This window comes from Setaria viridis, chromosome 2 (genome assembly GCF_005286985.2).
Source record: "Setaria viridis chromosome 2, Setaria_viridis_v4.0, whole genome shotgun sequence".
Classification (NCBI taxonomy): Eukaryota; Viridiplantae; Streptophyta; class Magnoliopsida; order Poales; family Poaceae; genus Setaria; species Setaria viridis.
This window is the reverse complement of record NC_048264.2, coordinates 14217308-14241425: the sequence shown is the minus strand read 5'-3', so window position 1 is coordinate 14241425 and position 24118 is coordinate 14217308. Positions and strand designations below refer to the sequence as shown.

The window sequence follows — 24118 nt, the reverse complement described above, 5'->3', positions numbered from 1 at the left end:
GCCGTCCTCCAGGACGCGTCGGCGCGCCGGGGGAGCGGCGTCGTGTGCAGCCACCTCCCGACTAACCCCGGCGCGGCGTTCCCGGAGTCGTTCTCATGTGGAACTGCATGCTACGGCGGAGGGGATGGCGGTCGTGGACTCGTGGTCCACGGTATGGCTGCGTGAGGGCCTGCTTCGCCGGGCACGACCACCGGGCGCGGCTGCTGCGCTGCGTGGACTCGCACGGCGTGCCGGCCCGTGCATCACCGCGCTGGAGTGCCCCCCGGGCACTAGCGCGTTTGGGCACGTCGAGGGTGTACCCTGACACGCTCGTGCTTGTAGCTGTTGTAGGCTCTGACAGAATGAGACCTCGGATGAAAATTTATAACAGGACAAATTCCAAGTAGCTTAACATTATTTCGTTGAAATTGATACAAATAAAGTTTAGCCCTTGTTTACTTGATCAAATTGAGAGGTGCCAAAATACTGTAGCAACACTGTAGCGTTTCGTTTGTATTTGTAAATTATTGTCCAAACATTGACTAATTAGGCTCAAAAGATTCGTCTCGCAAAGTACAACAAAACTGTGCAATTAGTTTTTAATTTCATCTACATTTAGTACTCTATACATGTACCGCAAGTTTGATGTGATGGGGAATCTTCTTTTTGCATAGTGCCAAAGTTGGGAGTTGGGAGTGAAGTAAACAAGGGGTTAGTGCATTCGAATAAGCTGTTTCCTTGACCATTTGTCTGGGACACCCACAACTGTTTTTTAGGACATTAACATCTCGACGCGACTAAGGATTGCAACAGTATCTTCAGCAGCTTCAACAAACAACATCGCATATCTATTCGCCTCACGGACAAAAGCATGACAAGTTCTGGGCACTAAAGATGAATTGTAGGACTAACTATTTCTTTACAAAAGTCTATTGGCCTTTTCATTAAGCTACATGCACAGGCAAGATTAACCCAAAACCTTTACATGACAGGAAAAGTAATTACGTGTATTCCAACACTCCTCGTGTCCATGCCAAGATACAAGCTCGAGAGATCTAGTTCTAATAACATATTGAGTTAATTTAGTAGCCTATTCAGCCAAAAAAATTAATTAAAATAAATAGAAAAGGCATACAATTCATTTTTGGTATTTAAACACTTTTCTACCGCACTAATATCTTGATGTTTTTTCCCTAAACATGATATACACGTAGACACTCGTACACACGCACACTCACCCCTATGAATACATGCGATGTAACTCTAATATTGTGAGTACCATCAAGAAATTGAGCTGACAGATCTTATGATTGATAAAATCACCAAAACGTCTCATTATTAATGGGCACGCTATCCATTACTAAAAGAATAATGTTTATTAAGTCTAAAATAAATTTAAAAAATACGAGTACCCGTGCAAATCAAAAACTCGAATCCAGATGGACAAAAATTTCCATAATTTGTTGGAAAGCACCCTAAATCAATTTTGCGATTCCATCTCACACACACAAAAAAGTGCTTTGTTGCAAGTGACCACCACGGCACCACCCCACCACGCACGTGGCCCAGCAGGTTCCTCCTGTTTTTCATCAACGGGAGCCTTTTTCCGAATGCTTTCATCAACTTAAGTTCACATTGTCGAAAAATAAAACCCTCCCTTAAATTTTGGGACCTGCAAATTTTGCTCCTGCCCAAATGCAGGCCCAAATGTCTATTGTACCTATGTTGGGCCGGGCTCGGGCTTCTTCAGAATGGGGCAGATCCCGATCAGGTTCCACAATTCCACAAGACTCCTCTTCCTCCTCGGGAGGGCGCTTCGAGGTTGTGCGGTCGGAGGACAACCAGTGCCCTGGCCGTGGGAGATTTTCAGAGATCGCCGAGGAATCCGACCAAGTCTATCCAGAGCAGCGGACGCTTTCGGCGACGGCCTCGTCTCGACTCCTGTCTACTTTGTGAGCCGCTCCTCGCTCGGTCTGGTGGGGCGGAGCGGAGATCCATCTGGGCTTGGTTGATTCCTTCTTTTGCAGGTAAGCAATATTAGCTTCATAGTAGCTTGTATAGATGGATTCCCTTGTTGTGAGTCCGTTATGTTATCAGTACCCAACCCATCCATCCCTTGTTCAATTAGGTTTTGCTCTTAAGGTGTGGATCGATCTCAGAGAGTCAGAGGACACGATAGTACGTTGTTAGTACTCTGTCAGACCTATTTAAGGTGCGCCCACAAATTTCAGTCTGAAAGTTCTCCATAAAATTTTGGGTTCAACTGAAACCCCCATTGCCACCCTTGGCTTCAGAGTCCTGAATGCATCGTGTCTGTCTTCAGTTCCAGCACAGGGATAATTTCTTCCGAGATCAGAATCTCCGATGATGTCTGTGGCAAATGGAGTGGCTGCTGCTTCTGCGAAGGAACCCATGTTTTCGTTTGGTGTAATTGCTGATGTGCAGTATGCCGATATCCCAGATGGCCGCTCATTCCTCGGCGTCCCGCGCTACTACCGCCACAGCATCAGTGTCCTCCAAAGGGCTGTCAATAGATGGAACAAGCATGGCAACATTAAGTTCTCGATCAACTTTGGCGACATAATCGATGGCTACTGCCCAAAGGACAAATCGCTGTCGGCGGTGCAGAAGGTCCTTGATGAATTCGACGTGTTTGACGGGCCAACCTATCACATGTTTGGCAACCATTGCCTCTACAACCTTCCTCGCAGCAAGCTGGTGTCTTTGCTGAAGATGCCAACCCATTCAGATCGAGCTTATTATGACTTCTCGCCATGCCCTGAGTTCAGAATTGTTGTTTTGGATGCTTATGACTTCAGTTGCCTTGGCTGGCCCCATGATCATCCTGTGACTGCAGCAGCAACGAAGCTCCTGGATGAAAAGAACCCAAACACTGACAAGAACAGCCCTGATGGTCTGGTTGGCATTGACAGGCGATTTGTGAAGTTTAATGGTGCAGTTGGCGAGGAGCAGCTGTCCTGGCTCAATGATGTGCTCCAGGACGCATCGACACTTCATCAAAATGTCATCATATGCAGCCATCTCCCAATGGATCCCGGTGCTTCTTCCCCGGCAGCTCTCATGTGGAACTACGATGAGGTTATGGCTATTGTTCACCGGTACAACTGTGTCAAGGCCTGCTTTGCAGGGCATGACCACAAGGGTGGCCACTCTGTGGACTCGCACGGTGTGCATCACCGCACTCTTGAGGCTGCATTGGAGTGTCCTCCTGGCACCAGCGCTTTTGGGCATGTTGAAGTGTATCCTGACAGGCTGCTGCTTGTAGGTTCTGACAGAATGGCCAATACTGAAATCCATTTTTGAGCCATTAGACCATTAGACTGAATTGTCTAGCATACGAAATTTCATGTGACCTCATTGTTTGATGGCATTATTCCATAGGAACTGAGTTATATTCAATAATGAAATGAAATCCATATGATCCAAATTTAGTTTCTGTTGAGGATTGCTCGATTGTTACTTGTAGACCATCATACTGTGATGCCCTTGTCTGCAGCTACTTCCTCCGTCCCAAATTACTATTCGTTTTGGCTTTTCTAGGTACATAGCTTTTATTATGCACCTAGATATATATTACGTCTAGATACATAGCAAAAGTTATGCATCTAGAAAAGCTAAAATGAATAGTAATTTGGAACGGAGGGGGTACTTTTTTTGCTATGCATTTAGAAAAGCCAAAATGAATAGTAATTTGGGACGGAGGGGGTACTTTACATGAGGATTTCTCGATTGGTACTTGTAGACAATCATACTATGATGCCCCTGTCTGCAGCTACTTTACATGATTATTGTCTAATAATAATCTGTAGAAGTGAAAGGACTAAAAGGAGCGGTTGCAGCCATGTGTTCACATCATCTTTTTCCAATGCCCTGTCCAACTGAAGGAGGTTGATCAAACTTGATGCTCTGTTTCCTTTTCGGTTCCTTGTATGCTTAGCTTGATTTTTGAGACTAAATGGTTGCATTCGCAGCATCTTCTTTTTGTAGTTCCTTGTCCAAGTGCATGAGTTTGATCAAAATTTTATAATTGTATGCTAGCTTGATTCTTGAGGCTAAATGGTTGCATTCATAGCATCTTCTTTTTGTAGTTCCTTGTCTAAGTGCATGAGGTTGATCAAAACTTTCATACTCGTACGCTTAGCTTGATTTTTGAGACTATAAATGGATGCATTCACAGCATGAGGTTGATCGAAACTTGATACTTCTTACAGTATCATACATAAGCCACATGTTTGCGATGCAGGGCGAAATTTGATTGCGGTGGCAGAAATATATGATCAGACTGTCACTACTCACTACTGTATTTTCGCTTCCCTTTTAAGATGTGTTTTGGTTCACGCTGGGTAACATAAACGGTGAGGGAATCAGGTTACAGGGTGTTTGGTGGTGGAATCGTTGATTGCAGATTTTATTTGGTTGGATGCAATTATTTAATTGCATTTTAAGATGAGTGTAGCTTAATCGATGTGATACCGGTCAGGGAGGAGCGGAATGGGCCATAAATTGCCCGCTATCCAATTATGTGTTAACGCATTGCAGATCCCACCGAATTAAACAGCCGTAATGTTACCATGTGGAGTCTCATAACTCATCCTTTATTTATTTAGAGAGAGTTGCGATGAATTATTGGGAAAAGGGAAAGATAAAGTGAGACTGTTGGAGCACTATTTTCTTATTAATTCTCCCAATATGATAGTTGGATTGGAATGCTCTAATACGATTATGTTACATGAGACCGAACAAACACCGTCTTATAGTCTACTGTGGCGTCCCGCCCCTGGGGCCGGGCCCGCTTACACCTGTCAGCTCTTTAGGATATCAAGAATTCCCTCACAGACCAACACAAGTCTTTTCTGCGCACTTTGTGCTCACCTGGGAAGAACTTCCCGATCGGTCACCCATCCTGAAATTGCTCCGGGCCAAGCACGCTTAACCCTAGAGTTCTTTGAGGATGAGCTTTCGGAAAACAAGTTGCAACTTGTTGGTATGAGTATTCTATCAATCCTATTAAGCCTTGGGTCAGGATATCACATACTCACCCCCTTAGAAGACCGACGCCCTCGTCGGTCAACCCCAACCCAGGAACGTCCCCTCTTGGCCACGTCCGTGTGTCCGGTGCCAGCGCATGTGCCATGCTGTGTGACCACTCTGGGTCGACACCAGCCATGCACACCATGCCTGCGCAATTGCGACCACACGCGCTCGTGAAAACCGCGAGAGTCAGCTCTGATACCAACTGTGGCGTCCCGCTTAACCCTGGAGTTCTTTGAGGATGAGCTTTCGGAAAAGAAGTTGCAACTTGTTGGTATGAGTATTCTATCAATCCTATTAAGCCTTGGGCCAGGATGTCACATCTACTTCCTCCGTTCCAAATCATAAGTCGTTTTAGCTTTTTTTAGTTTAATAGATATTATTATGTATTTAGGTCCTGTTTGGCACAGCTTCACTCCTAAACTCCAGCAACTCCATCAAAAAATTCAGCCAAACACCTCAACTCCAAAACTCCATGGAGTTGACAACTTCATGGAGCTGTAGTGCAAATGAAGGTGGAGTTTTAGAGCACCTCTTTTGCTGCTCCAGAAACCACTCTTTTGAACCTCCTCGTGGAGTTGGTGGATAATTACCCACCAATGCCACTGGTTATGAAAAAAAACGTTTTGTTCTATTCCGCTATTCCCCATCCCGCGCCTCCCTCCATCACCTCAATTCTCACGACCGTCGCCCGAGCCCCACCGCCGGCCGCCCACACCGCCGCTCGCCCTAGCCTCGCCGCCGGCCGCACACCCCGCCGCCCGCCCGAGCCCCGCCGCCAGCCGCACCCTCCCACCGCCGGCAGCACCACCCACCTGCTAACGGTACCTTCCCCTCCTCTTCCTTTAGGTGACCAGTGGGCAACGACAGAGAGAGGAAAAAGAAAGGAGGAAGAAAGGAGGGGGAGAGGATGATAAGTGGGGCCTGAATTGGGGGCAACAATGGCAATTAACACTGAAATCGTTTTTTTAGCTGAGAGTACCCATCTAGCCAAACACCCCATTTTATTTCTGGAGTTCTGAAGTGGAGCTGACTCTACCTGAAGTTTTGGAGTAGAGCAGCTCCACTTAGAGCTGGAGCCATATCAAACAAGGCCTTAGACATATATTGTATCTAAAAAAAGTCAAAACGATCTACAATTTCGAACGGTGGGGAGTATCCCGGAACGGTGCACGCATCAAGATGAAGCACGAATCTTGGCGCAGCGCGAGCTCCCTCCGTTTGGTCAAACTACCAGACCCAGCACCAGCAGGAGGCGTACGCTACCGGCCTGCCGCAGCAGGTCCGCACCCGATCCCATTCCCCAGCATATTACGGGCGTCCCTCCACTTTCCCCTTCGCCGACCTCCTCCTCCTCACAATTCCCCAATTCACAACCCCCCTCCCCGTTCGGGAACACGCGCTAATCGGAGCACCACAAGCAACAGAAATGGCGGCCAAGTGCGCTGCCGCCGCGGCCGATCTGGCCACCGGCCGCCCCCGCAAGCGCCCGAGGCTTGGCTGGGACGTGGCGCCGGCTGCCGAGGTAAACGCCCCTTTTTACCGACTCCCCTGCTCTCCGATGTGCAGTTTAGGATACGTTTTGCCTAGATATGGCATCCCCAGGAGGTGATTTCGCATGGATCAATCATCTATTTCGGTTAGCTTGATTTCGCATGGATCGATCATCTATTTAGCTACCTATGTCATTACCTTGTTATGAATTGCGGATAAATGAAGATTCTGGATCTAGGTCTAGTTGTTTAATTTAGAGTCCGGATCTGTAGAGTTTCTAGAACTGCCTTGCAAAATTAGCATGTTAAGGTTCTGGAGGGTGCTGCTAACTCTTTATCAAGCCAGATTGACTCCGAACAGCTTTTAGTATCATCTAGAGCTTGCATGTTTTCTTATTTTGAGAACACACCCTAGAGCTTGCACGTTTTTCTTGTTTTGAGAACACACTCTAGAGCTTGCACATAGTTTTTTTAAAATACCAAAAAATTGGGTCGATACACATTAAATTTTGCTTATGTGGACAATTCACCCTTTAAGATGCTTTAATCATGGGAAACATCTTGGTATAAACTAGTGTCATAAATTATATGAGCTTGCTGCCTGAAATTGTGAAATAGGAACATGGTTTGAGATAATTCACCCAAGGCATTCTGTTGCGATTGTTATTATGCTGGGTCTACATGATTATGATCTAACTGGATTCAATTAATCAAATAAGAACTACCGATAACATTTCTGAATAGTGCGGTATCTGTTAAAGTTTGCATGTTAATACAAGTAATTTGTAGCTTGCCAAGTTCCATTTTTCCTGTGTGGTGTGGATGGAATGAAAGAAAGAATGTACAATACATGCTTTCAAGTTCTTACTTATAATCTGTCATGTACTACGCCTGTGTTCCTTGTGCTATTATCCACTGTATCCCTTTTTTCTTATTTGGCTCACTTATCACTGTTACCATCACATGGGGAAGTATTTGTTTATATTTTTCTCTTGCATGAAAAAAATGAATGGATGGATGTGTGTAGGCTCAGATAGGAACATTTTGTGGGCAAGAAGTTGGTGGTGTGGCCAGCCTGCTATTATCAGCAAATCATTCCGACCATACTTGTTCGTCTCTGCTCCCGAAGGGTGTGGCTCGAAATGCTTCCCCTCCTTGGAGAGAAGACGATAAAGATGGCCATTACGTATTTGCTGTCGGAGAGAATTTGACCTCTCGCTGTAATTACACTTGACTATCATTATTGGATTAATATCTCTGTGATATGTGATGTTTATCCTTCTTGGATTTCCTTTTTTTGACTCTTCTAAAAAATTTTGCGGATACCTTGTGTTAGCATATTCTTTTCTTTTAAATGTGCATCACCATTTAAACCTTTCGTTTGTTTTTCAAACATACCTCAATGCTAAAGGTTGATCTATTTGCTGTGATACCCTTTTGGGACCATTTTTTAAACAACTAATTCATTCAGAAAAATATTTCTTACTTGGATGTTCCTATCTCAGTTTTCCTTTCTAATCTATGGTGGTTCAAGGTTTTCAAGGTCGTCTGTGTTGACTTATTTTATAGCTAAAGCCAGTGATGTTACCATTATGTTTCATCTTGACATAAGCTCCTTTTTTCTTAGTGCATGTCGGCTGTCTGTTTTCTTATTGATAAATGCTCCTGAACTTGTTGCAGTCACAGAAATGGCACTGTTCTAATATATCTTTTTTTTTGCAGACAAGATATACAGAAAAATGGGTGAAGGTTAGTATTTCTTTGCTATCATGTATTCATATTGTAAAATGTGAACTGTTTAATTTTAATTTATTAATTTGCGAATCTAAAGGTGGCATTGTTATTGTCTCTGAAGGACCATGTCGACCGAAATTATTTATATGATGGAACTGAGCAAAACTTACCTGTAATATTTGATATGTTTTTGTTGTTTAGGTACATTTGGTCAGGTACTGGAATGTTGGGACCGAGAAAGCAAAGAGATGGTGGCTATTAAAGTTATTCGTTCTGTACAGAAGTACAGTGATGCAGCAATGATAGAGATTGATGTCCTACAGAAGCTTGCAAGAAACGATGCATCAGGCAAACAGTAAGTCATATGTTTACTTGTCCACAATATGAAACCAAACAAATAACTTCCGTGATGTAAATTATTTTCTTTCTTAAAAACTACTATGTTGCTACTGTGATGGAGGCAGGCTACATGCTTACAAGTGTTTTTGCAGTTGTGTTCAAATACGGAACTGGTTTGACTATCGTAGCCATATTTGTATTGTAAGTATATGGTTGATTTATAGAATTTCCCCCAACCTGTCAAGTAGACATTGGGGTCAAATCAATCAATAAATTTCGGTGAATGAACAGGTCTGCGAGAAGCTTGGCCCAAGCTTATATGATTTTCTGCGGAAAACTGGCTACCGCCCATTCCCAATTGATCTAGTTCGCCAGATTGGAGAGCAACTTTTGGAATCTGTTGCATGTGTGTAGATACAGTACCCTGCAAACTTCAAATATGTCAATTTTTTCTATCAAGATTCTTCCTCACTTTTTTTGTTTTCTGTGTCTGATGTCCTAATCGTCTTTAGCTTCAACTCAATATTTCGAGTCCAAAATTTTTCACATTTGAAAGACAGTGGATAGTGCTTGTCATGTTTTTTTCCCTTTCTTTAGCAAACTTTTTCTTATTTTTCAAATACTTTTGTGCTATTTTGGTGCTGTTTTCTTTGCCTTTTGGGATTGTCTATTTTTTATATCAGCACTCTTAACATGGGTTGGCATGATTTATTTCTCTTGTATCCTGATGTTTGCCTTTCCTTCCTTGCAGTTATGCATCGTCTGCAGCTAATTCATACTGATCTGAAACCAGAGAACATCCTTCTTGTTTCTTCGGATTATGTCAAGTTACCTGATTCTAAGGTACTTTTACCATTTACATGATTAAGATTAACTATAGGAAAGATTTTAGACAAATTTTGACCGTGCTCATTGCTATGAATTGGCATTTGCGTGGTGGAAGGGAAGGAGAGATGGCTAGCCGGGGGCCTAAGCTCTTGGCACAGCAATAAGGACCTTTTCTTCTTAATTCTTGCTTGATTCAATGGGATACACCAGCTCATATTTTTATAGAGCCAGCCCTTACAAATGGTGCTAACAAACTTGATCTCATCTAATCATAACCATCCAAAGTTGGTACTACTTAATTTAGCTAACAAGCAAACTAAGTTAATCTAATTGCATATGGTTGCTGCTTGTGTGCTTGGACCTACATGGTGCTGTCGCTGCTAAGGCGCATAAGAGATATCAGTTTAATCTCGAGTTCATTCTTATTTCTCTTGAACTATACTTTCTGCTTCATTAGTTATCTTCACTAAAATTTTTCAATCTAGGATGGATCATTCTCAAGGAAACTGCCAAAATCAAGTGCCATCAAGTTGATTGACTTTGGAAGTGCAGCATACCATCACCAGGACCGCAGCTACATTGTATCTACTAGGCACTATCGAGCCCCTGAAGTTATTTTGGGTATGAACTTGACTGTAGTTGCTACCCAATTGCATACACCATTTTCATTGCTTGTGGAACGGGAGCTTAATATTTATGTCACCGTTGCAACTTGTAAGGGCATGGATGGAGCTACCCATGTGATATTTGGAGTGTTGGTTGTATACTTGTTGAGCTTTGCTCGGTATGTACTTCTCTTATTTTGTTTGTTGCTATCCTTGAGAAGGGTGAATGTCTGATTAAATCATTGGCCTCATTTTACAGGGTGAGACGCTGTTCCAAACCCACGAGAACTTGGAACACCTGGCAATGATGGAGAGAGTTTTAGGGTCTCTTCCACGGCACATGCTGGAAAAAGCAGAGTATGGCTTTTGTTACCTGTGCTATTGGCACTATTAGCACCTAATGCTTCCTTTGAGACTTAACTCTAGCTGCTTGCTTTTTGTAAACTCAGCCAACATGCAGAGAAGTACGTCAGAAGAGGAAAATTGAACTGGCCAGAAGGGGCAACAACAAGGGAGAGCATTAGAGCTGTTCTCAAATTGCCTCGCCTCCAGGTAAATGTGACAGGGCTCCTAATTCTTGGATGATTAATGCTTCCTCCTGGATTTTCAATTTGTTCACTAAACCTTATTTTCCCACCTTGCTATTATGCACAATGACTCAAGTTTTCTTGTTCGAAGGCAATACATCTATTTCTCCTTGGCAACTGCCTTTTAATTTTTTTTTTGAAAAACCCTTTTGATTTTATTTACTGTTCTAACAATGGTCCTTTGTCTCCGGCGCAGAACCTGGTGATGCAGCACGTGGATCACTCTGCTGGGGATTTCATTGACCTGCTGAAGCGCCTTCTCGCTTATGAGCCCTCAGCTAGGTTGACTGCTGAAGAAGCATTGAGTCATGGTTTCTTCACAAGATATGGTGAAAGGAGGTCTCTATGACATCTCCGATTCTGAAGAAGCGTTCAGTCATGGCTTCTTCACAAAATCACGAGATATGGCAATAGGCAGTCGCTATGACATCTCTGATGATGCTACGCTACATTCATCTGACTAAAAACTGATGAAAGAACTAGCTATGAGGGTTCAAAGGCTAGTGACGCCGCCAAGAATTCAGATGGTATCTAAACAAGTGCTGGTAGAAAAATTAGCTTGTATGTTGTGAATTGTGATTGCATGGAAAGAAACTGTAAAGCTCATTTGCTCTTTCGCCGTTGTAAGTGTGTATGAAGAGTGCGGTTAAGTTTCTCAATCAGCTTACAAATTGTTCCGCATAATGCAGCTGCAAGTTTATAAATATCAAGCTCTCGAAGAAAGTTTATACAACTACGAGATTCGTACACGCGTCCTAGGTGAAATTGGAATGAAACTTGTTCGTGTCGCTGCTGATGCGTTCCCTTCCGTTGCGGAGTTACTGAAGCATCGGAGTGTATACGAGACGAAGATTCCTTCCTTTCGCCCTTCGCCCAAAAAAAGAAAAAAAAAGAAAAGTCTATTTTACTCGTCCATCAGTTTTGTCAGTTTAACCTCCTGACTCACTTTACTCCCTAAACTATTTCATTTAATCCAATCTATCCCCTAATTAAATTTTTCTTTTTTATTTCTTCGTATATGGGCTGAATTTTGAGTTCAAGTTTTGTGAGCAGATACCATGATGTCTTATGTTAAAAAAAATTTCATGGTTATTTTCATAGTTTAGAAATATTTAATACGAAATTGATCTTAGACATATAAAACTGTATAAAAGGTAATCATGAAAAATTACTAATATATTTTTCTAACGTAGAGCATCGTGTTATAATTCAACTGGTAAAATCTGAAATTAAATCTCAACTTGCACGTGAAGAAAAAAAATCTAATTAGGAGGTAGATTGGATCAAAGGAAATAGTTTAGAGGAGCAAAACGAACCTAAATTTTGCTTAGGAGGTTAAGTGGACAAAGTAAATAGGTGAGGGTTGTAAAATAGACTTTTTATTAAAAAAAATTGAAGACTTCTGGTTTATGGTGCTTCATCCAACTCCTTTCTTCTCCGTCTCCGGCGACCTCACCTGCCCGTCCATGGAGCTTGAAAAGTAGCCGCACGCATCGAGACGGCGGGTCCGAGTCATCATCTTTCCAGAAGGTGTCCAAACAGCCCAACAGAGCAGTTCGTTTTGTGTGCAGAAAAAAATAAAATAAAACCGAACCGGCACCTAATCAAGTCAGCTGGCCCAACGACCCGGCAAGGCAAGGCCGCAAGGAAGATACCTCCCCGTCCACGCGACGCGACGACACAAACCCACCACCACCACCACCGCCGTCCAGGCCGGCCAATTCCCGACGCCATGGCCGACGACGACGACGCCGCCGTCCTCTCCGACGTCGACGAGGACCCCCTCCCGCCTCCCTCCTCCGCCTCCGCCTCCGCCCACAAAACCCTACCACAGGCCCAGCCCCAGCCCGATGCCCAGGCGCAGCAGCGGCTGCTGGACCTGGCCGCGGAGCTCGAGGAGGAGCGCCGCCTCCGCCGCGCCGCCGAGGGCTCCCTAGCGGAGGCCGAGAACCGTTTCGCCCGCCTCAAGGCCTTCGCGCAGGACGTGCTCCGCAAGCGCGACGACCTTACCACCGAGGCCGCCGCCTCCGCGCGCTCCCTCGCCGCGCTCCAGGCCGAGTCCACCGCCTCGGCGCGCTCCCTTGCCGCGCTCCAGGCCGAGTCCGCCGCCTCCGCCCGCTCCCTCGCCGCGCTCCAGGCCGAGGCCTCCACCGCCTCCTCCATGCTCTCCTCCGGCTTCGAGAGGATCTCCGCCAAGGCCTCGCCTTCCTCGGCCCCCGCCCCGCTCCCGACCTCCCAGAAGTACTCCTCCGGCCTCCCCGCCCTCGCGTACGGCGTCCTCAAGCGCGCCAACGACATCGTCGACGATCTCCTAGCCCAGATCGACGCCGCCAACCGGGACCGCGACCGCGCACGGGAGCAGATGGAACACCGCAACTACCAGATCGCCATCGAGGTCTCCGAGCTCGAGGCATCGGTCGCGTCCAGGTCCGCCGATTGCGAATCCCTCTCCAAGTCCCTCTCGCAGCGGGAAGCCGAGATCTCCGAGCTCCGTGACAAAATCGCATCTCTCGAGGTAAAGCTTGACGCGCAGAGGCCCGTGCTCGCCGAGCAGATCGGCTGCGCCTCCAAGCTGTACGATGAAATGCGGGAGGTGGTCAAGCTGGTCGATGCTGATGCTGCCAGCACGCTGTCAGACTCGGTTTTTGTCTGGAAGGAGACGGACGTTGAGGAAAGCCTCAAGGTGTCCCTGGAAGGGACGAAATTGGCCTATGAGCTTGCAGCAATGGCCCTGGAGAAGGTTGGGGCATGCATCGATGACAAGGAGAGCAAGCTGAGGGGTTTGGAGGACAGGGTGGATGAACTGATCAAAGAGAAGGAGCACATTGGGGTGCTGCTCAGGAGTGCACTGCAGGCGACTACGAGCGAGGTGTTAAAGGTTGCAGAGGATGGACTGAGGGAGGCCGGCATTGAGATTGGACTCGACGAGCGGAAGGAGCACAGGCCAGGGAGTGTGGAGAAGGACGAGGTCTATACCCTGGTATGGCCAATTTGATGCTACCATCCATGTTATTGCAAGTTCTTCAGCATGCATAGTGCGCTAAATTGTTAGTTATGCAATCAACATTGCAGGCAGGGGCACTAGAGAATACCATGAAGGAGTCCCAAGTTAAGATCATTGAGCTCCAACATCTCGTCGAAGCACTAAGGTAGCTATTGTGACTGATGAATGTTTTTTAGTTTTGCGAGCTGGTTACAGATGAGCTTTGGTTCTATTTAGTTCATTTCCATGGCCAAGATTGCTCACACCCAGTTCTAGCCTCTAGGGGTAGAGAAATCCCCTGTTTCAATTTATTGTACATCTAGTCCTTGTTTTCTCTGCCTGTTGAACTTAGAGTGACTTTAATGAACTTAGAATATCATTTGGCTTAGGTTTCGTGTAAACTGAACATATGGTTTTTAAGACATGCTTATTGAACTTCCTTGCAACAAAAAGACATTTGGATATTGCTGCGTTGCTATATCCTATTGTGGATGCTTTGAACCATTGTAAATTGCTTCCCGCTTCTTATCATCTATGCAATTGCTGGCTTTAAGGGCGGAGTCTGGTCTACTAAGAACAAGGCTGGAAGGGCAGGAAAAAGAGATTGTCCAGCTAAGAAAGCAAATAAAGCATCTTGAAGAGAAGGAAAGGGTGGCAAATGAAAGTGTAATTTTCTTCCCCATGTATAATTTGATGTTTCAAGTACACTACTTATTTCTCTTTAAGGTTATTATCAATGGGTAATCACATTCTATGCACTCTGTTCAGGTTGAGGGTCTGATGATGGATGTGACAGCTGCTGAAGAGGAGATTAAAAGATGGAAGATGGCAGCAGAGGAGGAAGCTGAAGCTGGTAGATCAATTGAGCAAGAGTTCCAGATTCAGGTGCTTTAATACAAACATATTCCATATAGTTCTGTTTGGTCTCTATGCTTTCGGTGTCTTGTTTGTGTTTTCTTGAGGGGTTGGGGTTGCTCATAAAAGCTGATGGGTCTATCATGTTTGTCACCTTTGCGTCATGGTTATCTGACTAGAAAGATTTCTTTTGGAGTAACTTCTAGTACAGTGAGTTTGTCCCATGCGCAATCAAACTACCGTGATTGGTTTTGCAACTTATATGTTTAATATATCTAAAGTGAACTGCCTGCAACACCTAGAGTAGCATCCGTGAGAATAACATTTAACCGATTTTTTCCCCGTAAAAAGGATATTCAGCAGATTTTCCTCTGCTACATGTTGCAATTATCCAAAACATACATATTATGGGTACTAATAAGTGAGACAAGCATAAGCCTGCAGTACTATATGATTTGGCATACATATCTTATTGAAAACAGGGGAGGGGCCCTTCATATGTTAAAAACCGGAGGGAGTATGTTTTGTTGCTGCTATTTTTGTTACAAATTGCATGTCCATACTTAATGATTATCATTCTAGTATTCTTAAGTGCATTCCTTCCTAGATATGGTCCTGTTAGCTTAATAATCATCTAAATAATTTCAGTTTAGAAACAAGTTAGATGCCTTCTGCAGTTATCCCAGATAGACAAATTTCACCTATCGATGTGTAATGCAAGGAAGGCCTTGGGCAACTAGTGGTGGCAGAAGATGCGGCTGAACCAATAGCCGGCACAGTGCCATGATGACTGTGTGGAGCATACAGCAATCTGCAATGGAGCATTATAGAGCCTTTGTAGATATAGTGCCATGGCGTTTGGACTTGCGTTTAAGCGAACATACATAGATTAACTGATGCAAGGGAATGGATGGTTTGTTTATGATGATGAAACATCAGTTTCAACCATCCTTTTTTTAAACTTTTGATTAGCTGAGTTCAATCTGATGGGATTTGCTTTGTCACGCAGATCTCATCCCTTAGAAAGGAATTAGATGAGGCAAAGCAAGCTATGGTGGAGCTTGAAAACAAGCTGAAGTTCAAGGAAGAGACAGCAGCCGCAGCGATGGCAGCACGCGATGCTGCAGAGAAGTCTCTAAAACTAGCGGATTTGCGATCATCCAGGCTTCGAGAGAGGCTGGAGGAGCTTAACAGGCAGCTTGAAGAATCAGATAATAGAACCGATTCTGTTAATCGCAATGGCCATAGATACATGTGCTGGCCATGGCAATGGTTGGGACTGAACTATGTGCGGTTACCTCCTGCGGAGATGGAGCAGACATCCAATGAGATGGAGCTATCTGAACCCCTAATAATATAGTTGTGCCATGTCTATACAGTTTACATATACGGCTCCTGCTCCTTCATTTAGAGAAGGGGAACGGTAAATTTTGTTTTGATTTGCGTTCTTGTGTAGATGTTTTCCCAATTTGTTGATGCATGTTTAGTGGAAAACTGACGAGAGTGTTGGATGGCTCCGTGTAATTGTAAAAGTTGATATAGTGAAGATGCTGAGATTTCCATTCTTTGACAAGATTGTTCCATTTTAAGATGAAAACGAACACCAGTTGGTCTTCATTACGAGAAACCGTTTATGCTGCTTTAGGTTAGGTACATGACACTGTAAAGGGGAAGTCTACAAGTTTCCAGTGTACAAATAAAGATGTTGAATACTCATATTTGAGAAGCTATTCGTGGGAATAAACAGCAGTGTGAAGCTGCAAAATTGATATATCTGTGTTGCTGGCCTACTGCTATTGGATGCGGCATTGGAATGACTCGAATAAGATGCCACTCCTGGTCAACAGCTATATCAAGTCGTGTGCCGTCTCACTGCACGCGGAGTGCCTTTTCAACCTCCAGGTAATGGTTGTTCTTGGAATTATCTAGCGCGTTTCTGCAAAGAGAATATCGATATACACTGATCCTGAACCATCATCCAGATTATCCCAAGGGCGCCAGAGTTTCAGTGCTTGAGCTGCGGTTTCTCTGAGGACAAGATTTTGACAACCAGCAAAGAAAGAGAGCAAATTCCAACAGGCTAGCAACAAGCCGGCCTTTTGCTCTTTTCTTCCAGGTATTAACGAATCCCAATCTTCCTTTCCCCGCCGTGTTTCCTTTATTCGTACACGACGAAAGTTGGACATGACGCATCCATCTCTTATGCAAAAATTAAGAGCGAGCTCGTCGGTGTAAAAGTTTAATAACGTAGTAATACCCTAAAGAATTGCATGGCAACCAACCACTCGCACCACCACAGCAGAGCACCACACCGTAGGCTGCTCGTTTCAGCGTGTCCATCGACATCCTTTGCGCGTCGTTGCCATCGCGTCGCGGCCTCTCTAAGTCCTGCTGGGTCATTGCCTTGCAGTTTCGTTCTCCCGGCCAATCGCATTCACCTTGCTGCGTCTCATCCCCAAAACTATAAAAAGGCTCCAGGTGCTGATGAGTGCGACTGCGCCCAAGCCTGCTTGTTTCCAGCTCCTGATCGATTTCACTGCCATTTCTTGCTTGCTTTTGAGAGCGTTAGAGCCTTTGTAGCCCGGACATGATCTTCTCCACTTTGTTTCTGCTGTTCTGCTTCACCTGGTCCCTTCGTCTCAAGAGAGTCACCGCTGAAAGCCATGGATCGGCAGGAACAGACCAGAACTGCAGCACCTTGGATCAGGTCAGCTACATGCTCACTTTCACTCCATTTCATTACCGATTACCCCCGGCGTGAGAATTACAGATGCATGAAGCCAAGAACTTACCTAACCCTTGAGTACCTCCTGACGCTGCCAGTGTTGTTTTGGGTTGGGTATCTCTCTCTCCCCATCCAGGTGAAGGAGAAACTACAAAAGGTTGGGCTCGAGTCATCTAACCTTGTAATCGGGGTGGATTTCACCAGGAGCAACGAATGGACAGGTTGACACTAGCAGTTATTTTCTTTTCTTTTTATTTTTTACCATCGATCACCTTGTTTTTTTCCCTCCCTTTTCCCAGTCATTGTGCATGACAACTGACTGAAGTATCGGTTGTGTAATTTAAGGGAAGCATTGTTTCAACGGGAGAAGCCTGCATCACCTCGGGAACGCTCCAAACCCGTACGAGCAGGCGATCGGCATTATTGGGAGGACGCTGTCAGCATACGATGAAGACAACAAGATCCCATGCTTCGGCTTTGGGGACAGTAAGACCTCTGATTCTTCGTTCCTTTTGCATATAACAAACCAGAGAGGAGAGATATGGTGTTCTCATTTTGCTTCCACGTCTGTTTCAGCAACGACGCATGATCGAAACGTCTTCAACTTCCACAGAGATGGCCGGGCGTGCACCGGTGTTTCAGAAGCACTGCAGCGATACAGAGAGATCGCTCCTCACGTTCGGCTTTCTGGTACAATGCATCTTTCAGTCATTCCGTTTGTCCCCCCATCACACTCACTGACCGGCCGGTGGGTTCTGGTTTAGGGCCGACATCTCTAGTTCCGATCATAGAAACGGCAACGAGAATTGTTGAAGTTTCTAGGCACCAGTACCACATTCTACTGATCATAGCTGATGGGCAGGTATGCATGCCATTTTCTGTGTAAATGCCCTAATTAAAATCTCGTCGATTATTTCATATGGCAGTCAGATTTGAGCTTTCTTGGCATGTATGGTCCTTTCTGTTTTTTTTAGAGATGAGAAATATCAAGATTTATGCTCTTGCGGTGATTAACTAAACAAAGTATGAAAAGTGTGATCACTGTGCATTGCAGATGTTCTTCAAATAGATAAGGCGCTTTCCATTTCGCCACGGCCTTGTTTAATCTGACATAAATGAAGTTGTCCTTCTCTAGTTTCGGATGACTTACCACTGCTTTACTGACAAATTTTTATGCTTGTATTTGCTCATTTTGCCCCAGGTTCCGATAATTACTGGTTCTCATTCAGCAAGGTATCCGGATGAGACAAGATCTGTGAACATCCTTGAAGAAAGGACTCTTCAGGCTCTCATACATGCCAGGTAACTGTCACCTAATATAGTCAACTAAAGTTTTTTTTAAGTCACCTAATTCTCCTTGTCGAGAAAGCTCAATCTACTTGCAAAGATCCATACGTAGATATAGAGTTGTTATATGGTTTTTTTATTGCAGTCATTTCCCTTTGTCTATTGTCCTCGTTGGAGTTGGTGATGTGCCATGGGATGATCGTATTCACCGCCACGATAACCGGCGTTTGTTTGACAATTTCCAGGTACATGATAGTTACATGTACACTATTCTCAAATAGAGGATTTCGTTTCTTTCTCTCTCATGTGCTTGATTTGATTTTTTTTCTATTTCTGCTTTTGGTATTCCTTGCAGTTTGTGGATTTCACCGAAATAATGTCAAGGGAAATGTCGCAAGCCGAGAAGGAGGATCAGTTTGCTCTGGAAGCTCTGAGGAAGATACCAGCCCAGTACAGCGCGATAATCGACAAGTGGATCCGGTATGTGTCAGAGGAACGGAAGGTGCTGGTTCAAATGCATTTAGATGTATAGTATGTCTCTGTTGTTCTAGAGTTTTGATTGTTTCGCAATGGCATGATCTGCAGTGAGCAGGCTGCAAGTGCGCCTCCGGGGACTCCTCTTCCCCCACCTTGCTGAGACGGTTCTGCTAGTGCCGGTAGGTTTCTGATCTGATCACTTAACAAAAGATTTACAGATACTGGAGCCATAATCTGTCTTGCTGATCTCAATGTAGTTACCTCTCAAAAAAATGGGGGAGTAGAATTTCAGAATTTGCCTCCTTGGCTATTGGGCATATGCACCTCATAGTGTTTGGGTGCCGTTCAGCGGACCAACACACTCGTGTTTTATTTGCAAACTTTCACTACGCTCACACATTTGACATTTCTCTTTCGTGGCACTGCTACACCACTAAACGAGGGGGTAAAAAGGATCTGAATTGCATCAACCACACCGAAAAGTATCTGGACCTAGCTAGGTGGGCATGAGTATTTCATAACTAACGAAGCCTTGTTTTTGATGCACGCAGGTGAAGCGCAAATGGATAGGGAATGGAACGGCAGATGATGTGCAGCCTGAACTCTGAAGCTTGCTAGTCCCTCCGTTTCAAATTGTGGGTCGTTTTAGCTTTTCTAGTATACAAACATCTATGCATCTAGATGATAAAACGATCTATAATTTAGGACGGAGGGAGTACCACCTAGAGTTTAGAGTTCAGTCAGTTTGATAGTCGACAGTCGACATTAGGTTAACCTTAGGTCTCACATCAGAATTACCTTGGATCGACGGTTTTATGATTACCTGGAATATGCAAATGTTTTCTCCTCCTCCATTTTTTCCCCGATGTGATGTGATTTGTATCAGATGTGGCAAATACTAACAACCATTTCGGGAACTTTGTTTTTTTTCTTTTGAGAGCCATTTGGGAAACTGGCTGACCTTGGACTAAAAATGCGAGTAGCAAAATACACGGCCCAGCCCATGTAGAACACCCCGTCCGCGGCCCGGCCCATACGAAAACGAGCGGAAAATATCGGCTCGTCCCTCTTCCTCCTCGTGCGCTGCCCTGCCGACTCCTGGACCTCCTGGTCCTGGCGCCCCACCCCCAAAATCCCCTCCCCGCTCGCTGTCGCTCCTCCCTCCCTCTCTTATCCCCTTCCCCTCCTCCTCCCATTCCCCTCTGCCCTCCCCTCGCCCGCGGCGCCACCATGGCCTCCTCCGTCGCGGCGTCCCTCCGCGCCCTCGCTTCCGCCAGCACCTCCGCCTCCCTCACGAAGCCCACCACCCCCACCTCCCCCTTCCTCGTCCTCCTCGCCCCGACGCCCCCGCGCCTGCTCCGCCTCCGCTCCGCCCGCCGCCTACCGCTCGCCCCACTCGCCGCCTCCGACTCCTTCGAGTCCTCCGTCGGCGTCGACTACGCGGAGCCGACCGCCGCCGACGGGGCCGAGTCGGAGCAGGAGGAGGCGTTCGCGTCGGGGGAGGAGGAGGAGGAGGACGCTGCCGTCGAGGAGGAGGAGGAGGTCGGGGAGTACGTCGAGCCGCCAGAGGAGGCCAAGGTCTACGTCGGCAACCTGCCCTACGACGTCGACAGCGAGCGCCTCGCGCAGCTCTTCGAGCAGGCCGGCGTCGTCGAGGTCGCGGAGGTGAGACTAGCCGTTGCTTCCGCGGTTCCGCCTCCTTAATTTTTATACGCCATGCATAAAAATTGCCTCAATTTAAACTTCTGACTGGCTCCGCTGCCTCCATTCTGGAGCGGCTTCACTTTTAGTCAGGTAGTGCGAATGTCTTTATGCCGCTACGCAAGAGTAGCGAAATGCACTTTTGGAGTTGCAAACGTGCAGCTACTTTAGCCTACTTGCCCGAATTATGACCTTATTCCTTCAGATATTTTAGGTTCCGGTATGTTGTAATGTGGTATTGCTTCATGAGATGTTCTTGTTGTGTGTTGAGATATTGCTGTGATTAAAGGTTCTTATCAGAACAGCATCTTTGGCTAGGTGATTAAAAACCTGTTATGTGCTGTTAAGCAAAATGGCCCTAAGCCTTGTTTAGCTTTCAGCACAAATTGTCAGCCTAAGACACTGAACATGTACACTTGACACTTGTTGCTCATCCAACCTCTGCACACTATGGAGGTGCCTACCTAGCTGTATCTGTTAGGTCAGGCGTTTAATGGATTTTTTTATGATGCTCCTAGTTCAAGGATATTCATGGTTTGCTCGTTCGAGGATATATGTGTTCCTGACTTCCTGTTCCCCCTGGCTTGAAAAAAGAGTTTGCTTATGTGCTCTGAAGTAAACTTACTTTGTTGCTATGCAGGTCATTTACAACAGAGAAACAGATCGGAGCCGTGGATTTGGATTTGTCACCATGAGTACTGTTGAGGAGGCTGAGAAGGCAGTGGAGATGTTCCATCGCTATGTGAGTGTATTTGATGACTTGATGGAGCTGTTTTTCTTGATAAATTCTGGGTTTAGTACTTTAGTTATGGTTACAATAGCCTTGTTTGCTTATGCTAGTTACAATTCATTTAACCATTGTTAACTACTAATTTGCACACCTGTGTTATGCATCGAATGCTGTTCGCAGCTTGCATATAAATATGGTTCATGTAAACATTAATAGATTGCTAAGGCATAGGGGTATATTTTTCTCATTCCTAGGGCATGAGCAGTGGTGTGTGAGGATCTAACTGACACACCAGCAAATTCATCTGTACTAAAAATTCATGCAATGTGCTAGCCCCTCTTGTAGGACCCACAAGCCATTGAACAAGTAACAAAGTCAGCACTTCCCCACCTTTCCCCTGTGCTTATGTTGCTGCTGTCTCAACTAGTGTTGGAAAATATAGTTTTCAATGTTTCTGGCACCAGAGCTTCAACTTGAGCTGGACCTAAGTATCTTTTCCTTGCTCCCGTCCCATAGTCCCATGCAATGGCTTGGAACAAGGGAGGAGCTGGAGAAGTGCTCCTAATCTTCTAGCTCCTGTACGGCCAACCCATAGCACATGCCTGTAAGGACTTTGATTTTAGACATACATGCCTGTTTGTGTGCTGTTCAAGTGAAGGCTTTGTTGTAAGTGAACTTCAATACTTTATACTGACTTACTTCATCTATATGCTATGCATGAGTGCTATCACACACACATATCGAAATTTCATGATTCTATCCTATATGGATGTGGATGTCCCAGTACAATTTAAGAATATACAGTTACATGAGTTGCTGAGTACCTGTTTATGTGGACAGGATGTCAATGGAAGGCTTCTGACTGTAAATAAAGCAGCTCCTAGAGGCTCTCGTGTGGAAAGAGAAAGATCTCCCAGACAATTTGGGCCTTCTTTCAGGATTTATGTGGGCAACCTGCCATGGCAAGTGGATGACTCTAAATTGGTGCAGTTGTTCAGCGAGCATGGTAAAGTAGTTGACGCCCGAGTTGTCTATGACCGAGAAACTGGGCGTTCCCGGGGATTCGGTTTTGTAACTATGGCAACACAGGAGGAATTGGATGATGCTATTGCTGCCCTTGACGGACAGGTCAGTGTTGATTCCCTGCCATTTGCATAACAGTAGTAATTGAATGAAGCAAATTTGGCTGTACCGTGGAGTGATTCTATCTTCTACCTCTTCTATATTCCACAGCCAAATTAAAGCTTTTGTTACCCCCAAAAATATGACTTCTCATCCTGTAATTGTACAGAGCTTGGATGGCCGTGCCCTGCGAGTGAATGTTGCAGAGGAGCGACCGCAGCGAGGTTTCTAATCAGGCTGTGTGTGGGTGGACAACAGGCTTGTTCCATAGGAGCATCGTAGCGTGGTCTGATACATGTAGACCCTCCGTTCTCTTGTCTTGTGTTGATGGGCTTGCTACCATCCCGTCTTATTGTGAAGAGGGAAGTCTTCTGCTATTTTGTTAACTATTGGTTGTGTTCACGAGTTCATGTCTTGTAGGCTACTGTTGTGGTGCACCTAGCTTAATTTGTCGATGCAATTCGAAATTTTGTCTGACATCTGTTCAAGGAAAACAAGTGTGTATGTGCATGTTTGCTCTACTGCTTTCTGGACGAGAGTACGAGACATGTTCACTTACACGTGCAATTTCCAGCCACATATGGGCCCGCATGTCAGTGTTAATTGCACGGCTAACGTAGCGTTTAAGGGGGAGCATGTTTTTCCCCCTTTTAATAAATGGCAGTAGGAATCAGGAAGGATAGGAGTCCTTAATCTTGCTAGAGGCTAGAGACCATGAAACTGATGGTACACAATATTTTCCTTAATCTTGCTGGTGTTTGGTTGGCGCGCAGGTAAGGCAAAGGGAAACCTAACCAGGTCGCAGCTGGTTTTCTGGTGGAATCACTGATTACATCCTTTGTTTGGTGGAATCCCTGATTACGTCCTTTGTTTGGTTTGATGCGGTAATAGTAATGAATAACGTTATAGCTATTTGGTTCACTACTCAGGTATCACAACATAGTTTTCAAATTTCAACAGGTTCGGACTTCCGGAGAGTAATACCCTACGTTATGTGTCATGGTAGACTGTATTATTGGTATGGGATGCGATACGTTGAGGTGGGATCCGTCACCCTCGAGGGGCACCCTTGACCATCTTATATAGGCTAACGACCTAGGGTTACAATCAGACAAGATCTAATTCTAGTCGGTTGTTACAAGGAAAGCAATCTGAGTCGGTTTACAACAAGTATCGCGTGATATCCGGGCTGAATTGATTCGCCTGGCCTCCTGGCTTGTGCTCCACGTGTCTTCATACCTTGACCCGCACGGTATGGTCGGGCAGGCCCACTGACATGCCAACCACGGTATGGTCGGGCAGGCCCACTGACATGCCAACCAGTATCCTGGTCGATGGGGACCATGGGTACCCTTATCCCTCAATAATTCATGGTGAAGTAATAAATGTATTCATGTTCTTAGCGATCTAAGTGTCTCTTTTGATGGTTTTATGCTTTATCGGGTTTGCTTGTTTTTCAATCTATTAATTGATGATAGATTGCTTAGGGTGTTCTTGTGGTCGTGTTGACCAGATTTGCATGCCCGATCTACCGATGAGTATGACATGTTCTTATGATCATACCCTTAACCTGCTAGCGCTGATAGAGGTGATATGACATGATCTTTCTTGTGTAAGGTGA

At 45.3% G+C, this 24118-nt stretch overlaps 5 protein-coding genes across 8 annotated transcripts; all 5 read left to right on the top strand.

Moving 5' to 3' along the window:
• The first annotated feature begins 1740 nt into the window (after window positions 1-1740).
• LOC117846620 (manganese-dependent ADP-ribose/CDP-alcohol diphosphatase) lies at window positions 1741-3436 on the top strand. 2 transcript variants are annotated; one of them, XM_034727846.2, is made up of 3 exons: window positions 1742-2006; window positions 2108-2191; window positions 2303-3436. In XM_034727846.2, the coding sequence occupies exon 3, from the start codon at window positions 2344-2346 to the stop codon at window positions 3301-3303; it is 960 nt and encodes a 319-aa protein (XP_034583737.1). In that variant the 5' UTR covers window positions 1742-2006; window positions 2108-2191; window positions 2303-2343; the 3' UTR covers window positions 3304-3436. The 2 variants fall into 2 exon arrangements, with proteins under 2 accessions (XP_034583738.1, XP_034583737.1); XM_034727847.2 differs by having other exon boundaries at window positions 1741-2006; window positions 2108-3436.
• A 2885-nt stretch (window positions 3437-6321) lies between these two features.
• Window positions 6322-11321, top strand: LOC117844547 (serine/threonine-protein kinase AFC1). 2 transcript variants are annotated; one of them, XM_034725250.2, is made up of 12 exons: window positions 6322-6556; window positions 7552-7744; window positions 8247-8273; window positions 8460-8613; window positions 8750-8798; window positions 8889-9003; window positions 9349-9440; window positions 9911-10046; window positions 10145-10209; window positions 10290-10387; window positions 10480-10582; window positions 10814-11321. In XM_034725250.2, exons 1-12 carry the CDS (start codon window positions 6461-6463, stop codon window positions 10964-10966), a joined length of 1281 nt encoding a protein of 426 aa, XP_034581141.1. In that variant the 5' UTR covers window positions 6322-6460; the 3' UTR covers window positions 10967-11321. The 2 variants fall into 2 exon arrangements, with proteins under 2 accessions (XP_034581141.1, XP_034581139.1); XM_034725248.2 differs by lacking the exon at window positions 7552-7744 and having other exon boundaries at window positions 6407-6556.
• A 902-nt stretch (window positions 11322-12223) lies between these two features.
• LOC117844546 (uncharacterized protein At3g49055) lies at window positions 12224-16028 on the top strand. Its single transcript, XM_034725247.2, has 5 exons — window positions 12224-13597; window positions 13690-13766; window positions 14155-14266; window positions 14369-14485; window positions 15465-16028. Exons 1-5 carry the CDS (start codon window positions 12350-12352, stop codon window positions 15813-15815), a joined length of 1905 nt encoding a protein of 634 aa, XP_034581138.1. The 5' UTR covers window positions 12224-12349; the 3' UTR covers window positions 15816-16028.
• A 149-nt stretch (window positions 16029-16177) lies between these two features.
• On the top strand, window positions 16178-19798 carry LOC117844548 (E3 ubiquitin-protein ligase RGLG1). Of its 2 annotated transcripts, none has more exons than XR_004637890.2 (11): window positions 16178-16357; window positions 16438-17162; window positions 17317-17401; window positions 17526-17666; window positions 17757-17870; window positions 17945-18042; window positions 18382-18482; window positions 18613-18712; window positions 18823-18969; window positions 19053-19123; window positions 19496-19798. XR_004637890.2 is itself a non-coding variant. In XM_034725251.2 (11 exons), exons 2-10 carry the CDS (start codon window positions 17043-17045, stop codon window positions 19102-19104), a joined length of 936 nt encoding a protein of 311 aa, XP_034581142.1. In that variant the 5' UTR covers window positions 16178-16357; window positions 16438-17042; the 3' UTR covers window positions 19105-19123; window positions 19496-19798. The 2 variants fall into 2 exon arrangements, 1 of the variants encoding a protein (XP_034581142.1); XM_034725251.2 differs by having other exon boundaries at window positions 18823-18947.
• A 297-nt stretch (window positions 19799-20095) lies between these two features.
• LOC117844550 (28 kDa ribonucleoprotein, chloroplastic) lies at window positions 20096-23018 on the top strand. The gene is made up of 4 exons (XM_034725252.2): window positions 20096-20609; window positions 21286-21387; window positions 22216-22503; window positions 22667-23018. Exons 1-4 carry the CDS (start codon window positions 20175-20177, stop codon window positions 22727-22729), a joined length of 888 nt encoding a protein of 295 aa, XP_034581143.1. The 5' UTR covers window positions 20096-20174; the 3' UTR covers window positions 22730-23018.
• The last annotated feature ends 1100 nt before the right edge of the window (window positions 23019-24118 follow it).

Excerpts from the sequence above, each read along its gene's own strand:
- LOC117844550 (XM_034725252.2), top strand. The coding sequence starts at position 20,175 with ATGGCCTCCTCCGTCGCGGCGTCCCTCCGCGCCCTCGCTTCCGCCAGC. Across the intron at positions 20,610-21,285 it reads GCGTCGTCGAGGTCGCGGAG|GTCATTTACAACAGAGAAAC; the intron begins GTGAGACTAGCC and ends GTTGCTATGCAG. Across the intron at positions 22,504-22,666 it reads TTGCTGCCCTTGACGGACAG|AGCTTGGATGGCCGTGCCCT; the intron begins GTCAGTGTTGAT and ends GTAATTGTACAG.
- LOC117846620 (XM_034727847.2), top strand. The coding sequence starts at position 2,344 with ATGATGTCTGTGGCAAATGGAGTGGCTGCTGCTTCTGCGAAGGAACCC.
- LOC117844546 (XM_034725247.2), top strand. The coding sequence starts at position 12,350 with ATGGCCGACGACGACGACGCCGCCGTCCTCTCCGACGTCGACGAGGAC. Across the intron at positions 14,267-14,368 it reads AAAGGGTGGCAAATGAAAGT|GTTGAGGGTCTGATGATGGA; the intron begins GTAATTTTCTTC and ends CACTCTGTTCAG. Across the intron at positions 14,486-15,464 it reads AGCAAGAGTTCCAGATTCAG|ATCTCATCCCTTAGAAAGGA; the intron begins GTGCTTTAATAC and ends TTTGTCACGCAG.
- LOC117844548 (XM_034725251.2), top strand. The coding sequence starts at position 17,043 with ATGATCTTCTCCACTTTGTTTCTGCTGTTCTGCTTCACCTGGTCCCTT. Across the intron at positions 17,163-17,316 it reads ACTGCAGCACCTTGGATCAG|GTGAAGGAGAAACTACAAAA; the intron begins GTCAGCTACATG and ends CTCCCCATCCAG. Across the intron at positions 17,402-17,525 it reads CAGGAGCAACGAATGGACAG|GGAAGCATTGTTTCAACGGG; the intron begins GTTGACACTAGC and ends GTGTAATTTAAG.
- LOC117844547 (XM_034725250.2), top strand. The coding sequence starts at position 6,461 with ATGGCGGCCAAGTGCGCTGCCGCCGCGGCCGATCTGGCCACCGGCCGC. Across the intron at positions 8,614-8,749 it reads AACGATGCATCAGGCAAACA|TTGTGTTCAAATACGGAACT; the intron begins GTAAGTCATATG and ends GTGTTTTTGCAG. Across the intron at positions 10,047-10,144 it reads AGCCCCTGAAGTTATTTTGG|GGCATGGATGGAGCTACCCA; the intron begins GTATGAACTTGA and ends GCAACTTGTAAG.